This window comes from Artibeus jamaicensis, unplaced genomic scaffold (assembly GCF_021234435.1).
Source record: "Artibeus jamaicensis isolate MK-2021 breed Jamaican fruit bat unplaced genomic scaffold, CSHL_Jam_final scaffold_3307, whole genome shotgun sequence".
Lineage (NCBI taxonomy): Eukaryota > Metazoa > Chordata > Mammalia > Chiroptera > Phyllostomidae > Artibeus > Artibeus jamaicensis.
In genome coordinates this window covers 2,140,245-2,154,241 of record NW_026522040.1, presented here as the reverse complement: position 1 = coordinate 2,154,241, position 13,997 = coordinate 2,140,245, and the positions used below count along the sequence as shown (strand labels likewise).

Below are 13,997 nucleotides of genomic sequence, written 5' to 3'. Positions count from 1 at the left end.
CACTGGCTAGAAAGCAAACAGGTATGAGAACTAAAAACCTAGGTCTAGTCCTGACTGTGAGTCACTTTACCTCTTAGACCCTAGGTTACCATGTATGACATGTGGTACGTGGACTGAAAATGACCTTGAAAATTCCTTCCACTTTAATTATTCCGAAGTCCTAATAGCACCATCATGGTAGATTTCACCTGGCATTTGATTTACAGTCAGAAAAAGTGAAAATCTCATTGAATTCTTGGCGGGCACAATGAGTACAAGAAAAGTGGAGAACATGGCAAGTATAGGAAAGGATATGCATGCCGTTCGGAAGAAAAACGGGAAGTCGTGGCGTGCTGCTCTTGAAGGAGCCCCTCGAGTGCTTCTGCTCTAAATGACTGTAGGCTTTGCTGGACCGAAGTCTCCCCTTGCAGCTAAGATTTATGGAGCCCTGGATCCAGGGTAGCTGGGCCATTACTTCGTGGGGGAAAGCTGCAGAGTGAAGAGAAACACCTGGAGTACAGACTGAAACTGGCTTCCTTGGGGCCACCGCCGCCGCCGCAGAAGGAGCCTCTCTCCGGAAGCTGTGTGAAATGGTTGGTTTACGCTCCCGTTTATTAGAAGCTGGCTGGCTGTCTGTATGTGCCAAGCACAACTGGAGCCTTACTAATGCCCTTCATGCTCTCCCGGCCCCGGCCAGACTGAACTGTTTGCTTTTCCATGGCCCTATTTCCTGGCTCCTCAGCTTGGCTGTTTGAGCTCTCTGTATGTGGTAAGGTCCTCCTCTGTCCCCCCTGCCCCCACTCCTAGCCCCCAGTCCTAAAAGAGTCAGCTCAAATATTTTATTACTTTCTCCATGAAACCTTCTCTGATCCTTTAGCTGGGATTTTCTTCTTCCTCCCCTAAACTTTATTTATTTTTTAAAAGATTTTATTTATTTTTAGAGAGAAGAAGGGAAGGAGAAAGACAGGGAGAAAAACATTAATGTGTGGTTGCCTCTCACACGCCCCCTACCAGGGACCTGGCCCACAACACAGGCATGTGCCCTGACTGGGAATCAAACCCCTGACTCTGATTCACAGGCTGACACTCAATCCACTGAGTCACGCCAGCCAGCGCTTCCTCTAAACTTTCAATCACTTCATCAATAAGTTTCCTGTTTATCACATGTCTTAACTTCCCTACTGGATTACAAATGCCTTGCGGGAGTTCATTCACCTTGGTGTTCACCATCAGTGACTTGAATAGAGGAAGTACCCCATAAATAACTGTTGAATGGATGTGCTCATTCCAGCCACCTGGGTGTCACTTGGCGTGGTGGAGTGGCATTACCAACCAGCATCCCACGGTCACAAGTTCAGACTCTACCTGCATTGACCACCATCTCACCCTCAGGATCTCAGCTCCTCCTGCAGCTCCCTTTGCTGCCCAGAGCTCTCCACCCTGGTCTCCCACCTGAATTTAACCGTCCTCCTCTCCAGGTCCAGGTTCCACGTGGATTAGTGGTTTCGTTGGGGAGAGGAAGGTATACAAGATTAGAAATCCTTGAGCCAATACTGATGCTGTGACTTTGTGATTTTGTAATTAGAAGATATGACCCTTTCTGCATAAAGTGGGTTATCTCCCCTCCTGAAATAGTGCCTCCTGGGCTAGGTAACAATTTTAAGGAACTAGTTGTTGCCCTGATATCTGGTCAGAAGATGGCACAAGCCTTGGTGGTTAATAGTCTCCTGTTGGGAGAGGAATCTGCTGGTGCAGACAGGCACCCTCAGGAGTTGAAGTGCTGTCCAAGAGTGGCTGATTCTTAAGCTGTTGATGATTCCAGTTCAATGAACACACAGATGTAAGTGTCCGGTTATTTCGTATGACTCTCTCTGCTGAAATATTCTCATTTTTATGGGGGTCTTCTATTAACTCAGAGGGAGTCTTGAGCGTGGAAGGTTTTTATTTGGTTTGTTCAGACAGTCTTTTTACCACAAGTGGGTGTCTGCTTTTTCCCCTCCCACAGAGCAGGCCCCGGCTCAGGTAAGGTTTCGGTTGACTTAGGAAGATGATCTGCCAAGTGCGAAGCAGACTCCTTGACTTCCTTTCTGAACAGGAGGGAGGTCGAACCCACTTGCAGTGGTTGGCTTCCAGGTCCCCTACAAGAATAAGTGTTATTTCCAAAGAGCCAAACGTCCAGAGTATGGCCCTTCATTTTGCATTTCCTGTCTCCACTCACAGTTTGTCTTTCTGTTTGCTACCATCTGTAAACAAAAGCCGGCAGTTCTAGCACGTGGAGGATGTTAGGGAAGTTTGCAACACCTCTCGGGTTGGGGTTGGGGAGGTAGTAATCCCCCCAAATGTGCTCTCTTTTAGAAATACACTCACTCCCTTTACCAGAGGTACTGGAAACAAAGCTCCCGGGTCAGACCTGTCAGTATATTTGAGATTGCTGGTTCTAAGGAAGAGAAGAAAAGCAGCTAAGAGAGTGGGGGATATGGGAAGCTGTGCCACCGGAATAGGAAAAAATGGAGCCGAGAGAGAGTGCTGGGGAAGAAGAAGTGAATAGTAAATCTTTTTCCAATTAAGAAAAAGGAGAGTGAAAGCAGGAAAGCTCCAGAGGGCACTTTGGGGAGAGGGAGGGGTCATAGAAGGGCTGCTGTGAAAATCCATTGCACATAAATTTCCTTGCACAAAGTGCTGCTTGTCTGCTGAGGCTGCGGAGAATCCTCCTGGCTGACAGACACGCGGCGTTAGTTAGTGGCATCCACATGCCAGGTGCATTTCCGTGGGCTGGTCTGCAATGTTACTTTCCCTTCACAGGGATTCCTTTTCATTAGTCACAGGTTCATTAGTCAGAGGCCCCTCATCTCCATTTAGGGACATCTCATTTGCATTTTTCCAGTCCCTTCATTTCTTTTGCTAAATGCACACCAGTACGATAGCAGGACCACAGCTTGAAGCTCCACCCCCTGAAATGATGGACCTTTGTACCGCATCGCACAAGTTTGTCAAATTTGGGGGTGAGACTTGAATTTCTAGATCACACTAAGTCTATAAGGCTCATCTGAAATGAGTTCATGTTTTTACTTATGAAGAGAGGAACAGAAATTTCTGTTTCTAGGAGACTCAGTCCTGTGCTATGACAAGAATCTGCTTGTTTATCTGTGGTCAGAGGCATCCAAATAGACCAATGGGAATGTGGGGGTTCCCAGCACCCTCCTCTGGGACAGTTGCTAAGCTGGTTGGCCATCCAGGTCAAGGGACCTATAGGCAAAAGAAAGAGCAGAAAGAGGGAGAGAGAGAGACACACACACACACAGAGAAAGAGAGATGGCCAACACAGTGTTGCCAAGCCATTGGCACCCGGGTTGAAGTGTTTTATCATTTTTTACTTAAAAAGAAAATAACTAAGCCCAAGGTTATCCACACCTACAACATCCATTAAAACAAGCTTGTCCTTTAATAGATAGAAGTTAGAAAATGGCCCCAATTCAAATTCTACTTTTGATTCACAGCATTTTATAAAGTCTAAGTTTATTAAAGATAATATTTATTTAAGATTCTTAATTAGAGTAAAAAAATCCTAGGTTGGAGATGAAGAAGTGGTAATATTTATGAAAACTTGGGTAGTAATTGAGGTTTTGTTTTTTTTTTACTAGTTGAATCTTACATAAGGGTTGAAAGAGAAGAAAGTTTGATTGTTTTAATTCTCTTACCGACCACTTATACATTCCTCATACTTCTTTTTATTCATTTCAACCAAAGTTTAACTTGAGTAACCAAGTGAAGGGAAAAATATGTGTTCTCCAACATCCATCTTCTCCTTCCATACTTCCTCTTACTAAAATTTACACATTGAAAAGTGAACTGTTTATATCGGATGACGTTTATTGCTTCAGTAGGGTGGGGTAGCAGAAGCGGGAAGGAGTCTGAATCCAGTCCTGTTTGTGACAGAATAAACACATTTCAGTTTATCTTAAGAACCCGTCATGAAATTATCCCTCCAAATAGGATTGACTGACAGGTGCATTGTTCTTTTTAAAAATAAATGGGAGAAAGATAGCAATTCAGTAAGAAAAAAAACCCCAGATTCTATTCATTTCTGAATATCACAAACCATCTATGGGCTTTTAAAAAGAAAATGGGACCCGGAGCACAAAAGGTGAGACATTTATCTGATCAAACTAGGATATCAAAAATGGTTTGGTAATGCTGTGCCTTTATCTGTTGTTCTCAACTGTGGCCATCCACGTAAATACGGGGCATCTTGGGAACATCCTGCATGTAAAACGATGATGCAGGTTTCTGAGAAGGCAAATGTAAAAGTTGGATCATTTCAGGATGCGTACCGTGGGGGTAAAAACTACAAAGAAAATCAAGAGAATGACTGAAATAACCCCAAGTCAGGCTAGAGTTTATTTAGAGGCACTTAAAAAGAAATAGGGATGGGATTGAAAAGGGGCACCTGAGACTCTCCAAGGTGCTGGTGCTATTTAAGATGGGTAGTAGTTATGCTGTAGCTGTTTGTTCCATTATTATTCTTTGAAATGGTCATATATGTTGCACACTCATTCCTGGACACACTATATTTCATGCTAAACACCTTTGTAATTTAAAATATTGACCCCAAACAATGAGAACCCATCTGTTAAAAGTTTCCTGTGACTACCTGCATTGATTTAGAAATGAGTCGCTGAGTTTAGGGCCTGCCTGCCCTGCAGCAGGGCGATTTCAAGGGCCATGTTCCAGCAAACCTTAGTTAGCCACACAACCCCGAGTCAGAACGAGAACCCCCAGAACTCCCAGTCCTCCTCTCACTTGCCGGGGCAGCCGTAAAGCCGTATAGAACCAGCCTGCCATGATAGCAGGCAGGGTGAAGAGGATTTCCTTCCACTGGCTGACGGTTCTTTCTGTTCTGCTCTGCTCTAACCACAGACCCATCGTGGTCTGTGGTTATAGAAACACACGAGATGACAGGGTGACACCATTGTATGAAGCGTGTGGTAGGTGGGTGGCAATTTTTCGTGATGACAACATAGAAAAGAACACCAATGTGTGCAGGCACACAGCCTCTTACTATTGAGAACCAAAACTTATGGTTGGTGTTCGACTCTGGTCATTCTCAGGTGTGTGTATGGACAGGGAGATGGGGTGGGAGAAGGGGAAATAGATGACGTGAAGCGCACCTCTCTTCCCAGGGAAATTTCTCCATAGTAAGGTATCAGCCCACATGCCTTCACCCGGTAAAAGGCACAGGACTGGTAGAGCAATGAATCCTGCAGTGAAATTCAGCATATTTTCACCTTTCTTCCCCCATGAACTATACCTAAAATCAAGGGGGCTTTGTTTTATTCTATTTTATATTAATTATGAACAGACCACTTGACAATTGGCCTCTAACCCATATCTAAATATATTCTGACTTGAAAATATTTTTATTTTCTGGAGTTCTTTCCTCTATTATAATTTTTAATACTTTTCTTTGAAGGAATCCAGGGGGAAAACATTCAGACTTGGGCCCTTACGTGCATTAAATGAAACCACCACATTTTGCAGATACCACATGGAAACAAAATCATATTTAAGCACCTGGAATGATTCTATAAACCTCTTTTGACTTTCAAACATACAGTAAATCTGTGGGGCGAAGATGACTCACTTCAGTAGCTCAGGATTTTCCCTCCTGATCACAGCGTGGCCTGAGATTTTGCTAAGAGCATGCGAGCAATTCCCAGAACTGATTGGATCCTTTGGGGGAATCTGCTTGCATTTCATATCAGGAAAGCACATCACTGGGGGGCTTGGGGTCCATGAAGAGGCATAATGAAAGTACATGTGAGTCATTTGGCCTCCTAATAGTTGGTGAGCACATTTTCAACCCACATGAGGTGCTCTCTCTTTAAGTCGGATCCCGTATGAAGACCCCAGGTTAAGATGATGCCACCGGCAGAACAAGGAATGATGGGAATTGAAGAAAAGTAATTGACTAAGAGGTCGTCCCCAGTGGCTGTAAAGCCCAGGCCGTCTTCCTCCTGCGTCTGGCCCGCCTGGGGAGGGCGCCACTGCGGAAAGCCGGGACAGGATCCTGTGTGAGACCCTGGGGTGGCTCAGGGACAACCCGTAATCGCTCCTTCGGCAAATGCTGCCTTCTCACGAATGACTCCTTCTGTGAAAGTGCAGGTACAGTGGGCTGCAGAGACATGAGCGCTGCGCCTAGGGTGCAGCGAACCGTTTACCTAATGTGGGAGTTTTAGGCACAATGTTCTCCTTTTAAACAAACAGGAACATGGTAGAAACAATGAAGGAAAACGAAGAGACTTGGACACTTTGATGTGAATGGGACCCCTGTGAGTCTTTCACTAACTGGCCTCGTTTTAGGATTGGGGCCTTTTCTCCAAGGTCTTCCTCACGTAGCCTGTGAGTCTGCATGTGTGGCCATACATGTGTGTGCACGCTTACCAAACATGAGGAATGTCGAAGAATCCAAAAATGGTCTGGAGGGAACAATTCAAAGTCTGTTCAGTGGCTCTGGAAGTCTTTCTATGCACCAGTAGGTCTTCGTAACCAGTGAAGTGACGGAAAGAGAGTCCCAAATTCATATCCATACCTGTAGTCTGATAAACAGCTACTTCCAGTGTGAGAGACTGTTTGTCAAATATGTACAAATATAAATGCAGTGGTTTATAAAATACAGATTCCTTTTTATGCACTTTTTAGATGCACTTTATAAAGCGGTTCACTAATCAATAACAAAATATGAGCAACTGTGGCATCTTCTTTTTTTCTTGATATTTTAAAATGATCCTCATTTTTAAAATGTTACCAAGCATGGCTATGCAAGATATATAAGATGAATTGTTTGCTTGACTCTCTCAGCAGCCGAGGACTGTGCTGCTGTAGTTGATCACGACCCTGGAGAAACGTGTGTGCACACAAGAAGGCATCATAGCACCAGGCATTGTAGAGAAAGGTTGGGGAAACCCAAATGCCGATTGATAGGAGGGTGGTGACATTGACTGTCAGATCGTCCTACACGGGGTGACAGAAAGGAGTGATTTTCTTCATGAACTGACTTTGGAAAGCTGTTGAACATGCTAGTGAATTTTTTTATTGTAAAATAATTATATATACCATGTATGTGAAAAAATAGGATCACAAGAGTGCAAATCCAAATGTGATTAACTACTTGGTTATTCAGTGAGTTCCTCAGAATAATACTGTGATTGTCAATGTAAAATAAGTAAATTTGTACTCAGTATAGACTCAACCATGGTTGGGTTTTTTGTTTTTTTCCACTTTCTCTGGATTTTTAATGCTCTTAAACATGTAATAAAACCAGTTCCCCTCATTAAACTGGTTATTACTTTTTCTTATTTTATTTTTAAGTCCAGTTTCCTGATAAGAGATCTTGTTTTGTTAATTAAATACTATTGCCAGCATTTTTACTTGAAAACGTCAAGGATCATGTACTATCATCTCAAAACAGAAAAGAACAAAATGGAAAAAAAGACAAAATGAAAGGATATAAGAGCAACGTTCTTCAAACCATGAGCCACAAGGGGTAAAAACAAAATAAAATCACCCAGATTGTAGATGAGATTTTGCCAGCGTTGCACGGGTCTTCAGAAATCTTTAGGACGGGATGAGGGGGCCATGAGGCAAGGTGACCACTCACGCCGCTTCCATGTCTTACTGTGGAAGCTTCTGTCACTTTTTCCTTCTCTCGTCTAGCATTCATTTAGATCCTGGCCCGTGGAAACATAAAGACACTGATTCCTCAGTGATTTGCTTATTTGCCATATCTGCAATACTTTTCTTGATTAGACCTTTCCATCAAAAAGGCACAGCACCGAACATGATTATCGTGTGATTTGACTATACTGAGTCTGGGGCACGTGGGTGGTAAGAGACTGCAAACGTCATCGGTGTGAAAGCCACAGCATTCCAGGAGAGTTTTCCCGTTGCCTGGGTCTGTTTTTTCTTCTAATTTAACACCAGAGCCTTCTAGCTGTGGTTCTGGGAATGGAAGAAAAGCCAGGTCTCTCTCTACTTTGTTCGTACCACTGACACGGTCTAACAACATCATGTGGTAATTATGGACTTTGGAGATGGTTTAACACTTAGTCATACACACACACACACACACCCCATTTCTCTTTCTTCCTCCTGAATACGTGGTGAACCATTTTGCTCTGCAGTGAGAGCAAATACGTAAAAATGCCATGGTTTCTAGGATGCAGCACTGGCCCCCTGCTGTGTGGTCCCTCGTACCTTTCTCCAAGTGTTTCTGCCATGAGATAAGCAAAGGTGGCCTCCAAAACCTGGAGCAGAACACCCCGCAGTCAACCCACTAACACCCAGCAGGGCGGGAAGCTCGTGGATTCTGGTACTTCACATAGCATCTGTGGTCACCTGTTTTTTTAAAATGAAATAAAAGGCATTTGATTAAAACTCTAATAAACGTGGTTTAATCTTTCCCAGATGATTCAGAGGAAGTCCAAGCCCCACACCGCCTCTGAATCATCCGGGAACATCGTCTCCTTTGTAGTGAGAGAGCACAGCAGACTGCTTCATGCCGCATCTGCTGAAGTTTCTCAGAAGCGGCGACTGGACTGTTATGCTTTTATCACAGTCCAGTGGGCGGGTAGGTATGATATTTTACTAGTCAGCAGCATTTCAAATATGTTCTAATCTGGTGTGTGGGAAGTTAGCAATGTTCACATGCTGTCTTTCACTGGAGCACACAGCAGAGGTTGTTGCTAGCATTTGAGTGTGTTAAGGACACCCTGTACTCGCCTGTCTTTGCATAAACCTGCTTGAGTTGAAATAAGCACTCACGTACATCGCTGGCGTCGCCTACCTTTCTGGAGGGCAGTTGGTCCATGCGGATCAGAAACCTTTAAAGTGAGCGTACTCTTAAACTCAGACATTCTCACGTCTGAGAATTTTTCCTAGGTACAGCTACAATGATGTCCTTTGCGGCATTGTTTATAAAAACATAAGTTGGGAAAACCGAAACTGTCCATCAGTAGAATGTGGGTTAAAAAGAGCATAGTGCATTCATAGAATTACTGGGTACATCTATACATAGAATTCTGCATGGCTCTGAAAATTATATTTTGCTAATATGTTAAAATAGTCATAAATAAGGTACATTTTTAAAACTGTTTATAAATATAAACATAATCGCACTTTGTTAAAAAGAAAAATACCTATGATGCATAGAGAGGTATCTGGTAGGACACATCAAATTATTAGCCATGAGTGGTGTGACTAGGGAGCTAATTTTTGCTTTCTCTTTTTTACATTTTGTCTTGTCTGGTTTAAGAAGATAAGTGTATGTTACTTTTAGAAAAAAAATGAACAACTATGTTTTTTCAGCTTTGAAAAAGTACCTAAACCTGAGATAGTGACTTGGAGGGCAGACTGCTATGGGGCAGACTGCTATGGGACAGACTTCAAAGCAAGAAGCCACCTGGCTCTGCACACCGAGGGCCAGTGTAGCGAATCTTGCATCTGAAGAATGTCCACACCTACCAGGTCCTTTAGTAGGGACACAACTTTACTTACAAAGCCAGCTGGTAGTTACTGAGCCAGGAACGGGGCATGTGATGATTCGAAATGCCATGAAGCCATTTTGGCTCTTTATTTTGTTGTTGTTGTTGTTATTGCTGTTCTTAACTTTGAAAACAATTTGAGTATGTGTGTTCATTAGTGGTAATAAAAGATCCTTAAACATCTAGTTCTGGGAACTGTGTATCGAAGGCGAGGGACTGACTGTGAATGCCAAGCTCTAGAAAGTGACGAGAGTCACAGGAGACTGGTGGGGGTGATCCGATTGTTCGGGCCACCTCGCCAATGAGAAACGTGAGCGAGGTGAAGAAAGGCTGAGTGTCACTTGGCCTCAATGGCAGGTCGAGTTTGCATCAGAGCCAAAAGCCGACAACAGCCAGCCACAGAGCACACTGGTGGGTGGGAGGAAGACAGTAACCGCTCAAACTGTTCAAATGCAGTGGGAAATGAAGGGGCTAAACATGGAATTCCATTTCAGAAGGGGGCAGCGCTGTGTGAAGCCTAGGATGTCCCATATGAGCCTTTATGTCTTTTGCTTGTCTTGGACAAAGAAGGTGCCGTCATAGCCAAGGCCTCGTGGCCAATCCAGAGATGTAGAAGAACGTATTAAGACGTTTGTGTTTGATTAGCTTGGGAAGCAGTCATTAAGGACCCTGCTGTGGTTAAAGCTGTCTGCTGAGAAATAAGCCAAAGGAATATTAGGCCAAGAATCTGAAGACTGAAGCCAAACCACTGGGAAGGTCTTTCGACTGCAAATTACAACGTGATTAAATTAGAAGGGAACATTTCACATCATGTCTTGCTGTCGCCTCAAGTTCAACAAGTCTGAAATTGAACTCCTCCTTCCTCACAAAGCAGTTCCTCCACTGCACTTTTCCCGAGAACCAAAAAAACATTACACTGTAGAATGCTTTGCCATGACATCTGTGATTCCATTTGACCGTCACACCCTCATAGACTAAGGACAGTTAACTCCAGTTAATCAAGGGCTGCCAGCTAGTAAGAGGCCAGTTCTAGAAGCCAGGTTTTCTGGGTACTAACCCAGTGATCTTTCAACTGTATCACACAGCCTTCTCACATCTGTGGAAATAAACCAGTCAGTGAGATTTTATTTATTTTGAGATTTGAGTATCATTTTTGGTAAGTATGAAGTTATATTTATCCGTAGGAGCAAAGAACAAACCAGGCGACCATAGGAATCGTTCATCTTGTTTTTAATAAGATACCAAGGTGAAAGAAATTTATAACAGTCGTGTTATGGAAAGCAAAAGAGAGAAATTGGGGAAGTAAAGCCCTGAATCGAAGCCTCAACATGCCTGGTTTGGGAATCTAACAGCAACAAGCCACTGTCGATCATATTAGGTTCATATTGGTGGTAGAAATGGCTCCACAGTTTTGTTTTCTTCCATTTGCAAGTTATTTTAGCTGTGTCGTTATATAAGAATTGAGAGCACGAAACTTCCATATCCGGGTATCCATTGGTAGACGTGTAAGTAATACTGGAATGAAAGCACTCTCACCCTCCAATGTGAGGAGCAGCCTCCTGCGGGGCCCGCCTCCCTCCCGCCCACGGACCCATCATGGGTCCCCAGGCCAGGCCAGCACAGCGTGCCTTCTCGGCACCGTGTCTGCATGCGCGTCACTCCTTCCAGAGGATCCGCGTGGGCCATGCAGGTCATTTCTTCTTGAGTCTGGGCACCTGGAGTTCCCAGTTCCGGTTCTTTATTGGAGAATAATAAGTACCAAGGGAAACGTATCTAATGTGGTGATACTGATCCTGTAATTTCCCTAAATAGGCATTTGCTTCAGCTGAAATGGTGAAAGCTAAATAAAGTGCATGCAAAGCCCTCTGTGCCTCTTCTACCTGCCTTTGCCCCTAATTTTCTCCCGAAACATACCCATGGGGCCTGAGGAACAAAGGCCTACTTAGAACAAAAGCGGGGTCTTCAGGGAGCGGCACTGACTTTGAAGCCTCCTGTCAGCTGCCACCTTCTCTCCAGCAAAAGTAAACTAAAAGGAAAAAGTAAAATCCAAGCACAGAGGATACCCTGGTCTCGATTGGAATTAGCGATTTGGGCTTTTTAATGCCAAAGTCCTGGTTCTTTAACATAACTCGATTCTTTTCTGACCTTGTGACTGTCTACACAAATAATGAGTACATGTGCTGAATCTTTTAAATAAGCATTTTGATTATTTTTAATTTGGTGCTTTGGACTTCTGCTTTTTTAAAGATTTTATTTATTTATTTTTAGAGAGAGGTGAAAGGAAGAAGAGAGGGAGAGAAACATCAATGTGTGGTTGCCTCTCGTGTGCACCCCCCACAGGGACCTGGCCCACAACCCAGGCATGTGCCCTGACTGGGAATCAAACCAGCAACCCTTTAATTCGCAGGCCAGCACTCAATCCACTGAGCTACAGCAGTCAGGGCCTGGGCTTCTGCTTCTAAATCTTACATGCTATTCGTCAGCTTAGTGAAGAAATCTGATTATACCAACCTAGTCTCTGCAGGCAACCTGCTTTTGTGTACATTTTTAAAGTTAAGCTATTTATTGAACCATTGCAAATTATCTTCTGTAGATACTGGATTACTGCTTTTCAGATACATAACACTTTGCAAACTAGACAGATTGGGGCTCTAAACTTGATGAAAGGAACCATCCTTTTAGAACTCTGGTTTAGCAAGGAGTCAAGTTCAGAAAAGGACTGAGGGCTGATCCTGCCAAGAAGCTGGTGAACATGGTTGGCAGTTGACATGCTCAAGAGGTGATTTTTTGTGATATTGCAGAATCGCTTACCAGAGGAATGACGATGATGAGGAAGAGGCCGCCCGGGAACGGCGCCGGCGAGCCCGACAGGAAAGGCTGCGGCAGAAGCAAGAAGAAGAATCACTGGGGCAGGTGACCGACCAGGTGGAGGCCCACGCCCAGAACAGGTACTGCCCTCTTCAGGATGGAGAATTGCTAAGTTGCTTCTCACTCAGCCTGTCTGTCGAATGGGGTGTGGTGGGCAGAGCATTCCCTTCTCTGCCCAACTCAACTGTTTTCCGTCTGTCTAGTTTGTTTAATCATGCCATGGTCACTTCAGCAACTGACCAGATTGAACAGGCAAACTGATTTTGACATTAGAACACCACTCCTCCTCTCTCTCCCCTCAACTCATTCCCCAAATGAACCCCGATGGAGTGATTTTATTTTATTATCTAGTCATTTTTTATTTGTAGTCAGTATAGTGGATTATAGCTTTAAATAAAGGGAACTATTTACATTCATTGTTTAGTCTCTTGCTATTTGTTTTGAGCTAATGGTTTATTAATTTAATAGTGCTCTGTGCCTACCGGTAGCAGATAATACTTCAATTTTAAAAGTAGGCGTGCATTGCAAATGTCTGATTTTCATGATATACAGCCTGGATTGAAATCCTGTGATCACGACAGTATTCAGCAAGGGGCAGAATCCTGTTTAGTTTAATGTAATTATATAAACAAACTTATGGATTTACTTCTACATTTTTCCTCTGCTTGCCCTGTAGAAATCAGGAAAGTCGAGGGTACTTAAGAGATTCGCCTTCTTGAAAAAGGGCTTTTTACATGTTCACATGCACAAGGTCACACAGTCCATTTTGCTAATGGTTAGTGTATGTCATTTATGTGCCCCGAGGTGTAGAAAAGATGGGGCTCTTTGGAGGGGAGAAAGTTAATATTAATGTATAACCATGTACTGATTAAATATAATGACATTACCATAGAAGATTTTGTATGTGATTTCAGTTTGTTTTATTTTATGTGTGTTGGGAGGGCACTGTTGATGGTTTCTTTCATTCAATCTGTCTAGCAAATTCTGAACGGAAAAAATTCTGGCCTATTTAGGCCAGATTTGTGTGGGTGCACAGAAGGTTTCTGAAGGCAGTCTTCAAAATACTGGCAGGCAGGGTGAATTCAATAAGGAAGCTTATTGGCTGGGTGGAGAAATAGAGCTTGTCTCTTGGTAAGTAGCCCCTAATTACAGAGCAACATAAAAAAAGGGGTGTAGGCATGTTCTCTGGGGTTCACTGCTTGGCTTTGAATCTGAACTCGGCCTTTCATTAGCTGCATTTCTTCAGTTAAATGGAAATGAAAATTATACCTTCCTCTTAGGAACATTGTTAAGTTCAAATGCAATAATAAGACATGCAAAGTGCACAGGGCTTTGCCCGGGGTAAGCACCTAATTTGAACTACTATTGGGAAGATAGCACTTAAGTCTTACAGAGGGCGGCTGCGTAATCATTCTCTGCCTAGTCTACTTTTGAGCTGAGGAAGGGCAGGGGGTGGGGGTGGGAGAGCTTAAAAATAGCAATTTGAGGCCTTGCCTGAATCTGGTTATTAGTGAATGGTCAGCAGTGGCCCCAAAGTTACTCCTGGTCTGTAGTTTTCTTTGCGTTTCGAGTCTTGCTTCTCTTTGAGTTTCTCGTATGTTTTCACATTTT

General features: G+C 43.5%; 1 protein-coding gene across 7 annotated transcripts in view; it reads left to right on the top strand.

The window, feature by feature from the left end:
* Positions 1 to 13,997, top strand: part of CALD1 (caldesmon 1) — a 189,411-nt gene that overhangs the window by 139,144 nt on the left and 36,270 nt on the right. For all 7 annotated transcript variants that reach the window (XM_037165801.2, XM_037165805.2, XM_037165806.2 and 4 more), the window contains one exon: positions 12,320 to 12,466. In XM_037165801.2, the coding sequence (XP_037021696.2) occupies positions 12,320 to 12,466 (147 nt within the window). The remainder of the gene's footprint in view (positions 1 to 12,319; positions 12,467 to 13,997) is intronic.